The 21,930-nt window shown below is 35.0% G+C and overlaps 2 protein-coding genes across 2 annotated transcripts; one reads left to right on the top strand and one right to left on the bottom strand.

Annotated features, from left to right (window-relative positions):
• The first annotated feature begins 9,558 nt into the window (after window positions 1-9,558).
• On the top strand, window positions 9,559-10,263 carry LOC130966044 (vegetative cell wall protein gp1-like). Its single transcript, XM_057890801.1, has one exon. It carries the CDS (start codon window positions 9,559-9,561, stop codon window positions 10,261-10,263), a length of 705 nt encoding a protein of 234 aa, XP_057746784.1.
• A 3,489-nt stretch (window positions 10,264-13,752) lies between these two features.
• Window positions 13,753-14,403, bottom strand: LOC130966043 (pathogen-associated molecular patterns-induced protein A70-like). Its single transcript, XM_057890800.1, has one exon. It carries the CDS (start codon window positions 14,401-14,403, stop codon window positions 13,753-13,755), a length of 651 nt encoding a protein of 216 aa, XP_057746783.1.
• Between the last annotated feature and the right edge of the window lie 7,527 nt (window positions 14,404-21,930).

The raw sequence follows: 21,930 nt of genomic DNA, 5'->3' as shown, positions 1-21,930 counted from the left end.
ACATTCAGAGAACAAAAGTGTTGCCACCACATCAAATTAATTAAACTACTATAAAATTCAGAATTCATGCAATTCTTTTCTTTTTCAATTAAGCACGTTTTTATTCAAGAAAGGTGATGGATTCATAGGACATTCATAACTTTAAGGCATAGACACTAAGACACTAATGATCACAAGACACAAACATGGATAACATAAGCATAAAATTCGAAAAACAGAAGAATAAAGAACAAGGAAATCAAGGAACGGGTCCACCTTAGTGATGGCGGCTCTTTCTTGCTCTTGAAGATCCTATGGAGTGCTTGAGCTCCTCAATGTCTCTTCCTTGTCTTTGTTGCTCCTCCCTCATGATTCTTTGGTCTTCTTTAATTTCATGGAGGAGAATGGAGTGTTCTTGATGCTCCACCCTTAGTTGTCCCATGTTGGAACTCAATTCTCCTAGGGAGGTGTTTAGTTGCTCCCAATAATTTTGTGGAGGAAAGTGCATCCCTTGAGGAATCTCAGGGATCTCATGGTGAGAGGGGTCTCTTGTGTACTCCATCCTTTTCTTGGTGATGGGCTTGTCCTCATCAATGGGGGTATCTCCCTCTATGTCAACTCCAACTGAATAACAGAGGTGACAGACGAGATGAGGAAAGGCTAACCTTGCCAAAGTGGAGGTCTTGTCCGCCACCTTGTAGAGTTCTTGGGCTATAACCTCATGAACCTCTATTTCTTCTCCAATCATGATGCTATGGATCATGATGGCCCGGTCTATGGTAACTTCGGACCGGTTGCTAGTGGGAATGATTGAGCGTTGTATGAACTCTAACCATCCTCTAGCCACGGGCTTGAGGTCATGCCTTCTCAATTGAACCGGCTTTCCTCTTGAATCTTGCTTCCACTGTGCGCCCTCTTCACATATGATTGTGAGGACTTGGTCCAACCTTTGATCAAAGTTGACCCTTCTAGTGTAAGGATGCTCATCTCCTTGCATCATAGGCAAGTTGAACGCCACCCTCACACTCTCCGGACTAAAATCCAAGTATTTCCCCCGAACCATAGTGAGATAATTCTTTGGATTCGGGTTCACACTTTGGTCATGGTTCTTGGTGATCCATGCATTGGCATAGAACTCTTGAACCATCAAGATTCCGACTTGTTGAATGGGGTTGGTAAGCACTTCCCAACCTCTTCTTCGGATCTCATGGCGGATCTCCGGATATTCACCCTTTTTTTTTGAGTGAAAAGGGGACTTCGGGGATCACCTTCTTCAAGGCCACAACTTCATAGAAGTGGACTTGATGCACCCTTGAGAGGAATCTATCCATCTCCCATGACTCGGAGGTGGAAGCTTTTGCCTTCCCTTTCCTCTTTTTAGAGGTTTCTCCGGCCTTGGATGCCATAAATGGTTATGAAAAAGCAACGCTTTTACCACACCAAACTTAAAATGTTTGCTCGTCCTCGAGCAAAAGAAGAAAGAAGAGAGTAGAAGAAGAAGAAATGAGGAAGAGGGGGAAGGTGGTGTGTTCGGCCAAGAAGGGAAAGAAGGGTGTTTAGGTTGTGTGAAAATGAAGGGTTGAAGAAGGGTATATATAGGAGAGAGGGGTGTAATGGTTCGGCCATTATGGGTGGGTTTGGGAGGGAAAGTGGTTTGAATTTGAAGGGTGAGGTTGGTGGGGATTTATGAAGGATGGATGTGAGTGGTGAAGAGAAAGATGGGATTTGATAGGTGAAGGGTTTTTGGGGAAGAGGTATTGAGGTGATTGGTGAATGGGGGAAGAAGAGAGAGAGTGATGGTGGGGTCCTGTGGGGTCCACAGATCCTGTGGTGTCAAGGAAAAGTCATCCCTGCACCAAATGTTGCTCAAAATCACGTTTTGAGCCTTTTCTGGCGTTAAACGCCGGGCTGGTGCCCATTCCTGGCGTTTAACGCCAGGTTGTTGCCCTTTACTGGCGTTTAACGCCAGTCTGGTGCCCCTTTCTGGCGTTAAACGCCCAGAATGGTGCCAGACTGGGCGTTAAACGCCCAACAGCTAGCATTACTGGCGTTTGAACGCCAGCTTCTTCTCCTCCAGGGTGTGCTATTTTTCTTCCTGTTTTTCATTCTGTTTTTGCTTTTTTTCATTGTTTTTGTGACTTCTTATGATCATCAACCTACAAAAAAGATAAAATAACAAAAGAAAATAGTTAGCTATAAAACATTGGGTTGCCTCCCAACAAGCGCTTCTTTAATGTCATTAGCTTGACAGAGGACTCTCATGGAGCCTCAGAAATGCTCAGAACCGTGTTGGAACCTCCCAACACCAAACTTAGAGTTTGAATGTGGGGGTTCAACACCAAACTTAGAGTTTGGTTGTGGCCTCCCAACACCAAACTTAGAGTTTGACTGTGGGGGCTCTGCTTGGCTCTGTTTTGAGAGAAGCTCTTCACGCTTCCTCTCCATGATGATAGAGGGATGTCCTTGGGCCTTAAACACCAAGGATTCTTCATTCACTTGAGTGATTAACTCTCCTCTATCAACATCAATCACAGCCTTTGCTGTGGCTAGGAAGGGTCTGCCAAGGATGATGGATTCATCCATGCACTTCCCAGTCTCTAGGACTATGAAATCAGTAGGGATGTAATGGTCTTCAATCTTCACCAAAACATTCTCTACAAGTCCATGAGCTTGTTTCTTGAATTGTCTGCCATCTCTAATGAGATTCTTGCAGCTTGCACCTCAAAGATCCCTAATTTCTCCATTACAGAGAGGGGCATGAGGTTTACACTTGACCCTAAGTCACACAAGGCCTTTTTGAAGGTCATGGTGCCTATGGTACAAGGTATAGAAAACTTCCCAGGATCCTGCCTCTTTTGAGGCAATTTCTGCCTAGACAAGTCATCCAGTTCTTTGGTGAGCAAAGGTGGTTCATCCTCCCAAGTCTCATTTCCAAATAACTTGTCATTCAGTTTCATGATTGCTCCAAGGTATTTAGCAACTTGCTCTTCAGTGACATACTTATCCTCTTCAGAGGAAGAATACTCATCAGAGCTCATGAATGGCAGAAGTAAGTCCAATGGAATATCTATGGTCTCAATTTGAGCCTCAGATTCCCATGGTTCCTCATTGAGGAACTCAGAGGAGATTGGTACACGCCCACTGAGGTCTTCCTCAGTGGCGTCCTCCTCCTCTCTTTCCTCTCCATATTCGGCCATGTCTATGGCTTTGCACTCTCCTTTTGGATTTTCTTCTGTATTACTTGGAAGAGTACTAGGAGGGAGTTCAGTAATTTTCTTGCTCAGCTGTCCCACTTGTCCTTCCAAATTTCTGATGGAGGACCTTGTTTCATTCATGAAACTTTGAGTGGTCTTTATTAGATCAGAGACCATTGTTGCTAAGTCAGAAGTATTCTGCTTAGAACTCTCTGTCTGTTGCTGAGAAGATGATGGAAAAGGCTTGCCATTGCTAAACCTGTTTCTTCCACCATTATTGTTATTGAAACCTTGTTGAGGTCTCTCTTGATTCTTCCATGAGAAATTGGGGTGATTTCTCCATGAAGAATTGTAGGTGTTTCCATAGGGTTCTCCTAGGTAATTCACCTCTTCCATTGAAGGGTTCTCAGGATCATAGGCTTCTTCCTCAGATGAAGCTTCCTTAGTACTGCTTGGTGCATTTTGCATTCCAGACAGACTTTGAGAAATCAAATTGACTTGTTGAGTCAATATCTTGTTCTGAGCCAATATGGCATTCAGAGTATCAATCTCAAGAACTCCTTTCTTCTGACTAGTCCCATTGTTCACAGGATTCCTTTCAGAAGTGTACATGAATTGGTTATTTGCAACCATTTCAATCAATTCTTGAGCTTCTGCAGGCGTCTTCTTCAGCTTTTGAATGCCACTAGCATTCCTCTCTGGGCTCTTACTGTCCTCAGAGGGATTTTGAACAGTGGTTTGGTTATCCTCTGTCAATTGTTCCTTATTTGACTTTTTACTCTTTTGAGTGGTGTTGTTCAGTGTCTTCCCACTCCTCAGTTGAACTGCTTGACACTCTCCTGTTATCTGTTTAGATATCTGCTGTTTTGCTTGATTCAACTGCAGTTCTATGTTCTTGTTAGCAACTTTAGTTTCATGGAGCATCTCTTTAAATTCTGCTAACTGTTCTGTCATCAGGAGCAATTGTTGATTAAGCTCAATCATCTGTTCTTGAGGATTAAGATCGGTGACTACTGCCATGACTTCCTCTTTTGGAGAGAACTCATTGCTAGAGTATAAATATTGGTTTCTAGCAACAGTGTCTATAAGCTCTTGAGCCTCTTCAATTGTCTTCCTCATGTGTATAGATCCACCAGCTGAGTGGTCTAAAGACATCTGAGCTTTTTCTGTAAGCCCATAGTAGAAGATGTCTAACTGTACCCACTCTGAAAACATTTCAGAGGGGCATTTTCTTAACATACCTCTATACCTCTCCCAGGCATTATAAAGGGATTCATTATCCTCTTGTTTAAAGCCTTGGATGTCCAGCCTTAACTGTGTCATCCTCTTTGGAGGGTAAAAATGATTCAGGAATTTGTCTGATAACTGTTTCCATGTCTTTATGCTTGCTGTAGGTTGGTTATTCAACCACCTTTTAGCTTGATCTTTTACAGCAAATGGAAACAGTAATAGTCTGTAGACATCCTGATCCACCTCTTTATCATGTACTGTGTTAGCAATTTGTAAGAACTGTGCCAGAAACTCAGTAGGTTCTTCCTGTGGAAGACCGGAATACTGGTAATTTTGCTGCACTATGATAATGAGTTGAGGATTTAGCTCAAAGCTGCTTGCTTTGATGGGAGGTGTACAGATGCTACTCCCATATGCAGCTGTAATGGGGTTGGCATATGACCCCAGAGTCCTTCTGGACTGATCAATCCCACTTAGGTCCATAATGGATAAAGGGAAATGATATGGATTGCAAATAGATAAATTTTGTTTTTTTTTTTTGAATTATCCAAAAAAGATAAAATAAAATAAAACAAAAGAAAAATAAAATAAAAATTCGAAAATTAAAAGAAAATAAGATCAAAGCAAATTGAAAACTGAATCAATTAGTTAATTGAAAAGATTTTGAGATTAGCAATTAGAAAGATATGATTGAGAAAAATTTTATGAAAAAGATTTGATTTTTGAAATGAAGAAAGAGAAAAACACAAAATGACACCAAACTAACGGAAAAACACAAAGGGGACACCAAACTTAGAATTTTTACGGATCAAAAGGGACTAAAGACATGCAAATTCGAAAATTAGAAGAAAAAAAAAAGCATGCAATTGACACCAAACTTAAAATATGAAACTAGACTCAACTAAAAGACTCTAAACCAACAAAAATAAAACAGTCCTAATCTAAGCAACAAGATAAGCCGTCAGTTGTCCAAACTCGAACAATCCCCGGCAACGGCGCCAAAAACTTGGTGCACGAAATTGCAATCACACTTTTGCAACCCCGCACAACTAACCAGCAAGTGCACTGGGTCGTCCAAGTAATACCTTACGTGAGTAAGGGTCGATCCCACGGAGATTGTCGGCTTGAAGCAAGCTATGGTTATCTTGTAAATCTTAGTCAGGATATCAGAAATTATCAGGGTTGATTGTGAAAAGCAAAAGAACATGAAATAAGTACTTGTTATGCAGTAATGGAGAATAGGTTGAGGTTTTGGAGATGCTCCATCTTCTGAATCTCTGCTTTCCTACTGTTTTCTGCATCAAACACGCAAGGCTCCTTCCATGGCAAGCTGTATGTAGGGTTTCACCGTTGTCAATGGCTACCTCCCATCCTCTCAGTGGAAATGTTCAACGCACCCTGTCACGGCACGGCTATCCATCTGTCGGTTCTTAATCAGGCCGGAATAGAATCCAATGATTCTTTTGCGTCTGTCACTAACGCCCCGCCCTCAGGTGTTTGAAGTTCGTCACAGTCATTCAATCATTGAATCCTACTCAGAATACCACAGACAAGGTTTAGACCTTCCGGATTCTCTTGAATGCCGCCATCAATTCTAGCTTATACCACGAAGATTCTGATTAAAGAATCCAAGAGATATCTACTCAATCTAAAGTAGAACAGAGGTGGTTGTCAGGCACGCGTTCATAGTTGAGAATATAATGAGTGTCACGGGTCATCACATTCATCCGGGTTAAGAGCAAGTGATATCTTAGAACGGAAGCAAGCATGATTGAATAAGAAACAGTAGTAATTGCATTAATCCATCAAGACACAGCAGAGCTCCTCACCCCCAACCATGGGGTTTAGAGACTCATGCTGTAAGAAGTACACAAAGAAACGTGTAAAGTGTCATGAGGTACAGATACAATGTCAAAAGATCCTATTAATAGTGAACTAGTAACCTAGGGTATACAGGAATGAGTAAATGACGTAAAAATCCACTTCTGGGTCCACTTAGTGTGTGCTTGGGCTGAGCATTGAAGCTTTCATGTGTAGAGACCTTTTCTGGAGTTAAACGCCAGCTTTCATGCCAGTTTGGGCGTTTAACTCCAATTTTTGTGCCAGTTCCAGCGTTAAACGCTAGAAATTCTGAGGCTGATTTGCAACGCCGGTTTGGGCCATCAAACCTCGGACAAAGTATGGACTATTATACATTGCTGGAAAGCCCAGAATGTCTACTTTCCAACGCCGTTAAGAGCGCGCCAATTGGGCTTCTGTAGCTCCAGAAAATCCACTTCGAGTGCAGGGAGGTCAGAATCCAACAGCATCTGCAGTCCTTTTCAGCCTCTAAATCAGATTTTTGCTCAGATCCCTCAATTTCAGCCAGAAAATACCTGAAATCACAGAAAAACACACAAACTCATAGTAAAGTCCAGAAAAGTGAATTTTAACAAAAAAAACTAATAAAAATATACTAAAAACTAACTAAATCATACTAAAAACATACTAAAAACAATGCCAAAAAGCGTATAAATTATCCGCTCATCAATACCACAGACAAGGTTTAGACCTTCCGGATTCTCAAGAGTGGCCGCCAAAGGGTTCTAGCTTATACCATGAAGATTCTGGTTAGGGAATCCAAGAGATACTCGCTCGTTCTAAGGTTGAACGGAAGTGGTTGTCAATCACGCATTCATAGGTGAGAATAATGATGAGTATCACGGATCATCACATTCATCATGTTGAAGTGTAGCGAATATCTTAGAATAAGAATAAGCTGAATTGAGTAGAAAATAGTAGTAATTGCATTAAAACTCGAGGTACAGCAGAGCTCCACACCCTTAATCTATGGTGTGTAGAAACTCCACCGTTGAAAATACATAAGTGATCAAGGTTCAGTCATGGCCGAATGGCCAGCCCCCAAAGTCTAAGAACTAAACGTCCAAAGATGGATGCTAAGATAAAATACAAAACCCAGATGTCTAATACAATAGTAAAATGTCCTATTTATACTAGACTAGCTACTAGGGTTTATAAAAATAAGTAATTGATGTAAAAATCTACTTCCGGGGCCTACTTGGTGTGTGCTTGGTATGAGCTTGAGCTTTACACATGCAGAGGCTTCTTTTGGAGTTAAACGCCAAGTTGTAACGTGTTTTTGGCGTTTAACTCTGGTTTGTGACGTGTTTCTGGCGTTTGACTCTAGAATGCAGCATGGAACTGGCGTTGAACGCCAATTTGCGTCATCTAATATCAGATAAAGTATGGACTATTATATAGAAAATCTCTGGATGTCTACTTTCCAACGCCATTGAGAGCGAGTCATTTGGAGTTCTGTAGCTCTAGAAAATTTATTTCGAGTGAAGGGAGGTCAGAATCCAACAACATCAGCAGTCCTTTGTCAGCCTTCTATCAGAGTTTTGCTCAGGTTCCTCAATTTCAGCCAGAAAATACCTGAAATCACAGAAAAATACACAAACTCATAGTAAAGTCCAGAAATGTGAATTTAGCATAAAAACCAATGAAAATATCCCTAAAAGTAGCTAGATTCTACTAAAAACTACCTAAAAACAATGCCAAAAAGCGTATAAATTATCCGCTCATCAGCACCACAGACACAAATCTATTTATCAAGAATTCTAATGATTCTTTTATTCTAGTCCAAATATATGTTGATGACATTATTTTTGGATCAGCAAATGAATCCCTTTGTTCTGAATTTGGAAAACTCATGACAGGTGAATTTGCATGAGTATGATGGGTGAACTTAATTTTTTCCTTGGGCTGCAAATTAAACAAACTAAAAATGGTATTTTCATTCATCAAGAGAAGTATGCTAAGGAATTAGTTTAGAAATTTTGTATGGAAAATACCAAACCCATGGGAACTCCCATGCATCCTAATTCTAAATTAGATAAGGGAGAAACTGAGAAAGATGTAGATGAGACTAGGTATAGAAGAATGATTGGATCTCTTATGTACTTAACATCCTCTAGACCTGACATTGTGCAAAGTGTTGGATTGTGCTCAAGGTTTCAATCCAAACCTAAAGAGTCACATCTTTCAGCAGTTAAAAGGATCATTAGATATATTCATGGCACATCCAATTTTGGTCTTTGGTATCCTAAGATTGATGATTTTTCTGCAGTTGGTTATTGTGATGCAGATTTTGCTGGTGATAGAGTTGATAGAAGGAGCACTTCAGGCCTATGTTATTTTCTTGGAAAGTCCTTAAATGTTTGGTCAAGTAGGAAGCAACCAACAGTGGCCTTATCCACTGCAGAGGCTGAGTATATAGCTGCTTCTTCTTGTTGTTCTCAGCTTTTATGGTTAAAAACATAGCTTGCTGATTACAAATTAAATGCTTAAAATATTTCCTTGATGTGTGATAATATGAGTGCTATCAATATTTCTAAAAATCCAGTTTTGCACTTTAGGACTAAGTATATTGAAGTGAAATTTCACTCAATAAGAGAACATGTCCAAAAGGGGAATATTAGTATTCAATTTGTTAAATCTGAGGAGCAATTAGCAGATATTTTCACAAAACCATTAGCTGAGGATAGATTCTGCATGCTTAGGACTTATCTAGAAATTTTGAGTTATGATTCCTTATTTGAAAAATGCTGATGTATTTGCTGGAGCTTTTTGTCTCATAAACAGGTATGAGATAATTCTGGGCAGGTGATGAATGTTTCCTTCAAATCAGCATGTTCAGGACTTATTTAAAGTGAAAATCAATATGGGCTAACTCCAAAATCAGATCTAGAATGGTCCAATGTGTTTTCTTAAATCCAACCATCTCTAGGCCCATATATGAATGTTATATTTTTTGTTGTTGTTTTTGGTGGGCTGAGTGCTTATTTTTTTTTAAAAGAATTTTTCATTTAATGTTTTTGATCCAAAAAGATTTTCAGTTTGATTTTTTTGGTTTTTCAAAATTTAAAATTAATTTTCTGTTTTATTTTTTAAATCAAATAAAATCTTTCTTTTATGAGGTCAAGTCTTTTCATGTCATTTCGAAAGGTGATGCAGTTGCATGGTTTTGAAAATTCACTTTTGGGTATGGTTACCAACACTCCCTCTCTTCCCTCCATAACTTCTCCTCAAACCCTTCGGTTTCTTCCCTCTCACTCCACTGCCTCTCTTCCATCAAAAGCCTAAATCTAACCAAATGGGGAAGAAAGTTATTGCTAAAAGAGCACCGCGTGAAAAGATTCATAAGCTTCCTAGACCATCAACTCGCTCTCAAAACCCCACTTTCACTCCTTCACCTTCTCCTCCTACCTCTCCTCCTCGCTCTGCTCCCATGGCACGAACCAAGACCACGCCAAGGCACCCTGCCCCCACCAAGCCGACACCACCACCGAAGGCCACAACTTCCAAGCCAGGCTCCTCAAAACCTGGTTCTGCGAAGCCTAGCTCCTCCAAGGGCAAACGTCCAGCACCTGAGGAACCTGTTCCCGAACCAACACAACCCAAATCCAAGTCGGTTCCTGTGCACTCTCAACGAGTGAAACATAACAAAGGACCTACTCAATCTGAGAGGGTGGTCTTAGATGATGAAGATGATGACTTTGTTCCTGAGGACTCTCCGTCCCTATCCACTGAGGGTACATCCATCTCTATTGGGAAGAAATCTGCTTTACTAAATATGGTAAAGGATGTTGTTCAGGAATTCGTTTTCCAATCAAATCACATGATTGCAATGAGCAAAGAACAAAGGAAATTAGCTAGCAAGCATGAGAATTTCCTAAAGAAATCAAGGGAAAGAGTGGCTGTGTTCATGACCTTCATTGATAACCTTCAAAAGGATGACGACACTGCCACAGATGTTGAAGAGGAAGCTGATTCGGAGGGGAATGGTTCTAATGCCTAAGATTTGTCTCATGAAAACTGCTGCTGCTGCTCTCTTTTTGTCTCATGAATTTTGTTTCTTTAGCTACTTTTGAACTGTCTTTATCTTGGATGACTGTAATAACTCTAAATATTGTTGCACTTTTGTTAGTTCAGTTAGTACTTTGGACTATGGTCTAACTCTTTTCTGCAGGTTCAATATGTTGCTTTGTTGATCTTGCTTGTTGTCTGCCCTTGATTACAAAAGGGGGAGTAGGACAATAGGATGGTAAAATGTGTTAGGATACGTTTTTGGCTGTTTTTGGCTTTACTGCATCAAAACTTGTTTTCACATGCTGCTTTTGCTGCTGATATCAGCTTAATAATTGGGCTGATTATATATGGTGTTGCCTGTTTGATGTGTATAGCTCTTCACTGTACTCTCTTTAAGTGTAATGTAAAATAGGAACAAAGAGGAAAGCATAAATTCAGCGGGAGCTAATCTTGAATAGGAAAGGGGGAGCAACACAAGAGCAAATGACAAAATTCAAAGGGAGTTTCTAAACTCACTCAAATTCATTTCCTTTTGATTATTGCTTAAAATCATGTTTGTCATCAAGGGGGAGATTGTTGAGTTAAGAAATTAACCAAATTAATTAGTGATGACAAACATTATTTTTGGGAAAATAAATAATTATTGTTGATTAATTATAATTACTTATTACTAATTGTTTATTATTGCAGGCCAAAATTCAATAGCCCAAATGAAATGAAAAAGCAATCAGCAAGGATGTTGGGCTGAAAGCAAGATTAAGAGCCCAAGGAAAAACAAAGAAAGAAGCCAAAGAAATCAAAACGGGCCAAGCATATCACTACCTGATCTAAGCCCGATCTGATTTCAGAAAAGTGATTCCCTCCATCTTGCTCCAACCAAAGCAGCGTTCCCCTCTCTTTGTCTAAGTCAAATCAGAGTTTCAGAAAAGTAAGAAAGAGAAAGAGAAAGATTCTTCCATAAGCTTATCACCAAAGAAGCAAGAAAGAGAAAGATTAAGCTTGAAAGGCAGATTTCAAATCACCCAATTCAAACCAAACCAAGCTTAGGTTAAAGGTAACCCATTTTCTCTTGCATGCATCAGATCTTCATCTCTTCTTCCCAACTCTCTGCTCTATCCGAAATGGGATACAAAGGAAAGATAGTTTCTGCTCTTCTTTGCTGTGTATCCACGGTCTTAAACATGACTTGGGGACCAAGTTGATTTTCAAGGGCTAAGATTAAGTTGATCATTGGAAGAATTCTATAGTTGCTGTTTTATGGCTTTCGTTCAAGATGAAAAAGTCAGAGGTGAAGTTTCTAATCTGGGGATTAAGGAGAAAAAGTGAATCTGTGGGTTGGTGAAGTTCAAGGCTCAAGGTGTTGACCTTGGAAGAAGAACCAAGAAAATGCAAGGAGATAAAAGAAGCTTGCTGTTCATTCAGAAGGCAAGGAGAGAAAACTAGAGTATTGAGGTATTGTTCTGAGAAGTGTTCTTTGAGAAAGTTCAACTAACTGGACAGTGTAACCTAACCAAAGGTGCATTCCGCCAGTATGAAGAACTGAATCAGAGGCTTGCTAATTTGGTTTTCGCATAGCACAAAGGCTATTGATGAAGTCAATCTCCTTCATGTTTTACTGATTGTAATGTACTTTTCTATGTTTATCTTTCTGTAATTTCTTGTGAGAAAAGGCATCATGAGAAAGCTCAAGTAAAAGCTATGAGAAGAAAAAGGCTAAGTGATACACTTGAGAAAAAAGCCTAGAGTTATTTTCTGATTTCTTTAGGTTGGTTAAGTGTCTTGTATCTTGTACCTGTTTGGTATCCCTTTCTTAGTTGGGTTAGCACTAAGAGTGAATAGTTAGGTGTTAGCATAGCCAATGTCAAGTTAGATTAGAACTTGAGTGTGAAATTGGTGTATGTAATACTTTTAACTATAGTGGAAATTTCTCCATTATTGTGGAGGAGACTGGACGTAGGTTGCATAGCACAAGGCAACCGAACCAGGATATATGCTGGTGTTAGCTTTTCTCTTCTCTGTTGTGTTCTGTTTTTCTGATATTCATGAGACAAAAATAAATTGTCTCATAAATTTTCGTTGCTGAGTACAAACAGAATCAGAATTGAAAGTTTTGTTTAAAATGGTTATAACAGCTGCAAAAAGAAAGGCATAGATTCAACTCCCCTTCTCTAAGCCTACTACAACCTTCACTATAAATTATATTTTGTTAACTTTTTATTATGTTATATTTTAATTTATTTTATATTTAATTTGGCCCCTCTTATAAAATTTCTGGATCTGCCACTGTTTATGGTATCAAAATTTACTTATATAATGTGTTAAGTGATACCACGATATATATCTGACAATTTTAATTAAGTACTAATATGATAAGTTTATAAAATTAGATCAAAGTAATTTTAAATTAAAGGATTTTAATGCATCAAGTCTTCTCAATTTAAAATTAATTTAATTTAATTGCATAAATTTATTATAATAACAGCTAATTAGGATTGTTAGAGGTGTATTATATAGTTAGTATGGTATTATTTAACATATTATATCAGTAAATTTTGACGTCGTTAATACTAAAAGTGATAAAAAGATTAATATGATTCTTTAAAAAAATAAAAACAAATATAATTAAAGAAAATTTTCGAAAATCAATTTAAAAAATAAATAATTTTTTAAGAAAAAAAATGACAAGTGTAAAAGATGGCTCAAATTTATATATATATATATATATATATATATATATATATATATATATATATATATATATATATATATATATAGGAATAAAAGGGAAGTTACAACTTGCTATGCTGTATGCTATCAATGTCTCACAATATTCTAGATGAGGAATTGAATATTCCAATAAAAGTGGTGAGAAATTTGAGTAATATGTATGTAAATAACATTTTAGGTTTAAAGTATATTCATCGGTATAACAAACAAAATAAAATAACGTTTACCAATAAGCGATTAAGCGATGCCTGTTAAAGTTGCATCTTCAGCCAAATATTAAAGGATTAAAATTTGTATTCCGCTTGAAAAATAGAAAAAAAAAAAATCCAACCAAAGCATGCATTACTAATAAGACGAAAATAGGGTAGCTTTTCATTTATTTTACATTGGGTTAGCTTTTATGACTTTGTTTTTTTTTTTTTTTTTGCTTTTTTTGCTTCAATCTTTGTGTTGAGTTCGTTTGGTAAAAAATAAAAACAATTTAACATAGCTTTTATCAATATTTAGACATTAACATTCTCAACTATCAAATTCGTATAAAAAAATTTATAAATCTCATAGTATTGATGGTTGAGATATGTTATTATCTAAGTTTTAATTGCAAAAAGAGTGCACACGTATCATTTATCATTATGAAACAATCAAATCTGCTAAAGTAGTGTAGATTTCTTCATCCTATTACACATCACATGCTTCAAATCAAAATAAATAATTGAAACATGAAATCCAAAAGGTTGTTCTATGATGGATATTAATTTCTCTTGGGCAGCTCTCTATAACGTAGTATTGAATCAAGCCTCTGAAGCCTAAGCTGCTGCTTAAACCTGTTGATGAAATCATCAGCTTTCTTGTCCACTTCTTCTCCCAATAACTCCTCTCCCTCCCACCTTCTCGATAATAAGTTCCTTATTCTTCTATCCTCATCCGAATTCACCCGATCCAACCCGTCCTTTGTAGCACTGGGTTGGTGTCCGGATCCGAATTCAGGTTCTTCCTCTTTAACTTTCTTTGTTGATTCTGATTTGTAGAATTTTATTGACTTTAATCTTTCCAACAAAGATGGAGTCCGGGCCAACTCATGTTGAACCGAGTCATCTATTCTTTCGGAAGAGTTGACTTGGTCTAACACAGATTGACCCAGACTTTGTTGGGCCAACTCGTGATTCTCCTGAACTGAGTTATGTCCATCATCTTTATAGGAATAGAGGTTGAAGGACATGACGCGGTTCAGAAGAGAAGTAGAACGGACGAGTTGACCCGAAGAGTCAACTTGCTGCCGTTGATGATGGGTGGCGAAACGAGAAACGATGGCTATGGTACCGATGACAAGGTTGACGAAGACGAAGAGACAAGTGGGTGTGAGCCAGCTGGCAATGAAAGAAGAAGCTGTTTCAAATACCATGGCGCGTTTTGCTTAATCACTTCTGGGTTGATGAGATTCTTTCTTCTCTTTGGTATGCCCCTTTAGCTTCTTGAAGAGATATTATGAATATATAGCCAGATGAAACTGCAACTAAGAATGTGGTGGAGGTTTAATGGGAGGTTATATATAAAATTATGTTATAATATGTTGATGGCTTTGACGTTTCTTCTTTTCATTTGGCTGTTTCTTCGCTCTTACCGAACTACTTTGTTCAAGGGTTTGGGGTCCAAGAAAGTTATTCACACAATCACACATTATTTTTTATTTAAAAATTTGCTATTATGAAAATAAAATATTTATGAATGACCACAAAAAAAATACTATGTCAATAATATCTCATTTTTATAATATATATTTAATAAAAAATTACTAAATTTTAAGAATAATAATATCTCATTTTTATAATCATACTTATAAAATATCGTATCAAAATTCAATCTAAGATCGTTTTTAAAAATACATATTTATTGTTGGACATTTTTACTACATTTTTAAATTATTTAAAGATATTTTTGTCAATAATAAAATTTACGTATTCTTGTCGGTGTTTGAATAATTTGACGATATTTTTTGTAGTTAACACTATATATAATTCAAGATTTTTATTTAAGTTAAACAAGTTTTAAATTATTTTAATTAGTTAGTAAAATTCGATATGCTTTTATTTATTAATTAAACATGTGGCTTTTATGGTTGGTTTGGTTTAAAACAGACAAAAAGTTCAAACTAGATTGAGAATATGATTTTACCGAAAAAGCTTTTTTATATAAAAATTATTTAGTGTATATATTAGTGGCCAAGTTGCGAATATGCCATTTTTTCTTCTTGAAAAAATAAAATGAAAAATGGAAATTATATCGGTTGCTTTTAGGGTGATATTGATACTGAATTGATTGGGATTCACGAATTGAAATATTGAATACACGCAAACGCAATAACAATTTCTAAAGTGACGCAAATACCAGTGATGCATGCAAACTTTGCCTACTAAGCGCGCCATTGCTTTTTAACTGTTATGTATACAGTTTTTTGTCTTTGGGACAAAAGACTAGTAAATTACGCGGAGAGCTCTCGATAATCGGGGAGATTTCGGAGAGGAATCAAGTGAGAGAATATAAGATAAAGACACCACATCCAATTCAAAATCTTAAAGTGTTAAGTTAATGGGTCTCTCATCTTATAAATTTCTCACTCTTCCTTACTTTCTTTGATGTGGGACTAACTTCTACACTCCACACACTTGCAACACTAATATACATTACATACTAAAATAAATAACTTTCTTAATAAAACAATCAAACCTTTTTTACGATTTTTTTTTATGAACACGTGTTACCGATCTACAGATTTCATATTTGGAGTAGCTTTTGAACCTAGTTACCCAAAACCAAATTACACCACTCTTTTAGAAGGCCCAAAACTAATTTATTAGAACTTTTAACCAACATTCAAATTCAAAGGACTTCTTTATCTTAGCCAAATAAAATAAAAAAAGATATTCACCATCACCTATATAAAGGGGAATCCTAGATCCCCTCAAGTACTCATTCATTCCTCACACCTTATACCTCTCAGATCCATTCTGACTTGAGCGTCGAAGTGTCTTTGCAAGTACCATCCTCCATTGCTCTAGTCAAATAATCTAACATCCGCCTCGACCCGCAAATTTTCGATCTATCTCTCAACCTGTACTAGAGACGTCTTGTATGACACGTATTTTTTAATTATAAATATGATTTTAGTTCAGTTATCTTATTATTTATGAAATTTAATTACAATATTACTATAAAATTATTTTGTATTTATAATAATAATATCTAGAAAATAATAAAAAATAATTTAAACAATAAAAATTATTTTATTTAATATTTTATTAAATATTATTAAGATAATTATATAATTTTAAATATAGAAAATATATAATTATATATATATATATTAAATATAAATATTATATTATATAAAATAATTTTGGATATTATTTTTTTAGCATTATCGCCTTATAACAATAGTTGATTATGTATCTAGTGTTCATAGATGGCTAAAGAAAACTCAATGTCACATTAATGGAAAGAAAAGCGATGACAAACACGTAATTTAATTTTTGTTAAATGTTTTAAAATAATAACGGTTGTGAGTGTAATAATAAGGAACAACTGTTTAATAGTCGTTTTCATGTTCCTATCAGAAAGCATATGCATATTATTAGTTATTACTCTTATTAATAATCATATTGCTGACATAATTATCTCAACAACCATTTTGTATTAAAAAATTTAATTACTTAACAACTCTTCAGATCATATTAGTTATATTTATGTTTTTAAGCAAACATACTCATCTGATGATGTGGATTAAGTAATGAGTGCATATGTAAACGCTATGATTTTAATAAATTTGTTGAATGACTTTGTAGCTATCCACCGGTGACTCTGATCTTGACCATTGTTTTTATCATTATTGACTTTCCTTACACACCAATCTTCTTGTAACACACATGGTCTTTGAATATTATTATTGGAAGGTGTTCAGGTGTGGCAATGTACTTTTACGGAACAGCAGTGTTGCAAGTGTTATAGCGGTACAGATTTAATTTAAAATACTCGACTGGCGTTGATTGAAGGGGCGCTTCTTTTTGTGGAAATCATGAAAAGAAAGTGCAGGATGGGATAGGAACCGGTGTAGAAGGTCTGCTAAACATATGGGCAGAGAGTGTCGGATTTGTCCTATATTATTGAAGACTGCTGGGGAGTGGGAGTATCCTCAGAAGCCATAGTGGACGGTGAGCCGAGCCGAATGGTAGTAGGCTGATTAATTTAGTACGAGTTTTGTAGTTTGTGGCCCATTTCAATTGGCATGAGTAATGTATTGAATAGCAGATAATGTATTGGGCTTTATAAGTGGATTAAGTGGACCAATGATTATGGATGTAGTGGTAGAAAGTAGTCATGAATTGTAATGTCTTGGCTGGGAAAAACTGTTAACGAAGGCTTAGTAACTGATTTGGTGAGAAGTCACCACGAAACGAATTTATAGGAAGTAGTTTTTGAATGAACAATACGTGTTATCAATTTAAAAAAAAAATCGATTTTTTTTATATAAATAATCAATTAAAAAACTAATTAATATAGTTATAATGTTAGATTTTTTACCGTATTTTATTTAAAATATAAGTTGACTAATTTAAATTGAAAAATTGTAGTTAATTGTTTACTATATAATTATTTTAACCAAAATATAATTAAAAATTATTAAAAGAAAAAAATTATCTGTATAATAGAGCAGCTCAATATTAATAACATTTTTTATTTCTATTATAAAATAAAAAAGATTTAATTCTCATAATAAAAATCATGATATTTTTTAGGGTCGCAATTTTTTTATTGTATTTTTATAAATTTTTTTATAAATCATTAATTTAAATTATGTCTATTTAAATTTTAAATTACAAAGTAATTCAAATTTTATAATTTAAAATTCTAATTATATAACTGAAATGAAATTGATAAAAAAAATGAGAAAATAGTAATACAGTTTAAATCATATTAAAATGTAAACAAGTTCGGTTAGTCCATAAACAAACTTTACGTAAATAAATACGTTTAGTCAATGTGATAGGTGAGTTTTGTAAAAACTTTATGAAGAGACAATAAAAAAATTAAATTCTATAAAATAGCATAATTTTGTTTGGAATTAATTTTTTTATATTTGATAGCAAGAAAAGTGTGATTAACATTGAGCTGGTCCAACATATTCAATAATTATTTTTGAATAATTTATAAATATTAAAAAAGGTTAAAAAAATATATAATAAATAATTAATTATAATTTATCAATGTAAATTAGTCAATTTATTTTTAAAATAAAATACGGTAAAAATTCTAACATCATAATTATATTAATTGATTTTTAATTAAATAATTTGTATTAAAAAAATCAATTTTTTTAAAACCAAATAATAATACGTATCATCCATCTAATAATAATTTTATGTGAAATTGACTGCAGATAAATTTCTGCCACATAATTTAGCACTAGAAGACCATTTTTTTATGTTGGTGTTATCCTTTAGTGGTATTCTTTAAAAATATAAAGATTAAATATATTATTTTATATGGGACGATTGTAAATTTAAAATTAAATTTGTTAGTTTCTATTCTTTTCTTAAAACATGCCCATTGGAAAGTAAGCATTTTGTTTATTTAAAAATTAATTTAACTATAAAAGTTAAACCTTTACATTTGTATTTTATAATTATTAAAAATTGGACGGTCTTTAGAAATATAAATTTCAGAAAATAAAATTCATGTATTAAGAAACACAGTAATCAACCATTTGATTAATACTCAACAATGTTTTTATATCGCCCATAATAAAGTGCCCTGAATGCACCGTTGTGTCATTTATTATTTGGCGGGAGAGCGATCTAAGTTTCCCTCCATTAAGCTGTGATGTGATTGTTCTGTAGTCATGGACGATCTTGTACCTCGAATATTGTAATGCACGTGATTGTGTGCGCAATGGTGAGAGTTGACATGGTGTGATGTTCTTTTTGCAGCAAATTATTGTGGGATGAGATGTATACGACATGATTAAATTTAGTGTGTGTTGGATTACAGTTTGCAAATCAGAGTTTGCATAAAATTGATTTTGTAAAATTGATTTTGATGATAAGTTAGTTTGGGTTAACGTGATTATGTTTGGTAATCTTTATATAAAAATTTATTATAGTAAAATAAATGTTGTTTGGATTATACTACTCAAAATCACTTTTAGATGAAAAATTATTAAAATAGACATCAATTTTATATACATGCAAAATCAGAATACTATAAAAAATAATATAAAAAATATTTATCATATAAGTAAAATAAATACAATAAAAAATAAAAATAAAAAAGAGTACTATAAATTTTTAATGTCACAAAAAAGAAAATATTTTATAATTTTTTTTAGTATCGTCAATACTCTTTAATTTAGTATTATTTTAGACTATAAATTTTATTATTTATGACTCTATTATTACTTATAATTAATTTTTTATTTATTTATCCTTTTTTTATAGGATCATAATTTATATTATCGTCAATACTTTTTTTAATTTGTTAGTGATTGAAATAAATCTGAACGATTTTGATAAAAAAAATGGAACTAAAAAATTATGAAGAAGTAGGAAGAACTACAAAGAATGACTGTGAAAATAATAGTTACTAGTATCATTCTTATAGAAGAAAATGAAGGGTAGGGTTGGTAAAAAAGAAATATTTTAGCTTCTCCTAAACATGAAACGTGAAACGTGAAACGCAGAAGTTACAAATTTGAGCTTTTCCTAAACCTGGGTTCAGAGGCAGAATCAATTCTGTGTTTACAAAGATAAAAATTGCCAAACATCAAAGTGAAACTTTCAAGAAGCTCAAACGGGCTTCTCTCCTCTGCAACGTGTTTGCCAAAGACATCCTTACACGGCTTGGATTGGATCTACGTTGGTTTTTCGGGAAGTATGTGATGATAGAGGTATCCGCGAAGGCATTCCGATCGGTTTTGTGTCAAAAATTAATCTATTTGGAATACAAAATTTGGCTAAAAAATTTTGATATGGAAATAAAATGAGTGATATGCTTTAATATGGTAATTTTTGGTGTTTTTTAAAATTGTGGGAATATACAAATCGGACCCTCCGATTTGTGTTTAAAAAGTTGAAAAAATTCAGAGTACACAAATCGGACCTTCCGATTTGTGTTAAAAAAAATTAAAATACTCAGAGTTCACAAATCGGACCATGCGAGTTGTTTGATTTTAAAATTTTGCTTAAGAAATCGCATGGTCCGACTTGTGGTTGGGCAAATATGAATTTCGGAAGCTAGAAAACGGACCCTCCGACTTGTTTGTTGTTTTTAATTTTTTTACTGATGAAGAACTCGCATGGTCCGAGTTCTATTCCACTGACACCACATGGCTGTGAAACACCTGTATTTCCCATGTTTGAGTCCAACACCACTTTTGTTTCTATATATAAATTAAAAAGTGACAAAATTTATTTGGCTCAATTTTTTAGTTATGGAATTCGTTAGTGTGCTTTTTCCGGATATGGAAATGGGGAGAAATAGACGAGAAGGTTGGACAGTTTTATGTCATTTTTAGGTGAAAGAACTCGGAGGGTTCGAGTTATTTGTTAAGCAAAAATAAACAAACAAGTCGGAGGGTACGACTTGTTGATGGCTGCAATTTGAATTTTAACAATGCAAAATGGACCGTGCGTTTTGTATATATATATATTTATCAAGCTGAAAATGAAATCGTAGGGTCCGAGTTCCCTTTTTTAAAAATTAATTTGAATCTGCCAATAGTAAACGGTAGGTCCGATTTAGGTTTATTGAAAATATCAGATTCCGTGTTCGTCTTCTTCCTTTGGTTCTCTGCATTTGTGTTTTTCTCCTTCATGGTATGTAACCCAAAAAATTTGTTAGTATGATTTCTGTTATTATTTAGTAGAGTAAGAAAAATGGATAATAGAGTAGTTTTGAAAATGTATTATTTTGAATGATAAAGTAAAAAAATAATACACATTTCTATTCAACTTCTAACAATAACAACAAGAATAAAAAACTTCCTAACAATAATAATTTTAATTATAAAATAAAAAAAAAAAAAACTATATCTGATAAAAATGATAATAATTCCTTTCTAACCACAACAATAATAATTGGCCACCTAACAATAATAATTATAATTACGAAATATAAAAAAATTTAAACGGAGAAACGAAGAAGAAGAAGGTGGAAGTGAAGTCGAAAGTGAAATCTGAAAGTGATTGTAACCGGATAATGAGAGTGGGTTGCATGGGTCTTTGTTTGGTTTCACGGCACCGTTTGGGGAGAAGCTGCTGCGCGATGCGTGTCCAGACTGCATCAAATCGCACCGTGCGTTTAGTGAAACGCAACTCGGACGGTCTGTGTGGTGAATGGGAACTCGCAGGGTCTGAGTTGTGGTTTCACTGACACCACAAAATTGTGAAGCACCTCTCTCTCCCATATCAGAATCCAACACCACTCATGCATCCATATGCAAATTAAAAAGCGAATTTATTTGCGGTGCAATTTGAATTACATAATTTGATTTTGAAAATCTAATCCCATTCAAAATATTTTTAAGAGATAAGTATTGTTTTGATCCCGAGCATTGAAGGTCAGAGTCGAAGCCATCATAAACGTAATTTTTAATATAAAATCATCCGTTACATTTTTTTCGTTTTAATATCGTCATTTTTAATAAAATGTTTTATTTTATTCGTCAACTATCTCTACTTTTAGGGGTGTGAATGTGTCGAGTGAAACCGGGTTTGACGTGACCCACACCCGGCCCGAAAATACACCTGGCCTATTGATGAGACCAGAACCCGACCCTAGATCCAATGAAGCCTATACACTTTCGGGTCACAATTATACCGGGTAAAAAGCGGGTGTTAACATTAAATTACATTGATACCATCTTATAAGCTAGCATGTG

This window comes from Arachis stenosperma, chromosome 3, assembly GCF_014773155.1.
Source record: "Arachis stenosperma cultivar V10309 chromosome 3, arast.V10309.gnm1.PFL2, whole genome shotgun sequence".
Lineage (NCBI taxonomy): Eukaryota > Viridiplantae > Streptophyta > Magnoliopsida > Fabales > Fabaceae > Arachis > Arachis stenosperma.
This window is presented reverse-complemented; position numbering and strand designations above follow the sequence as displayed.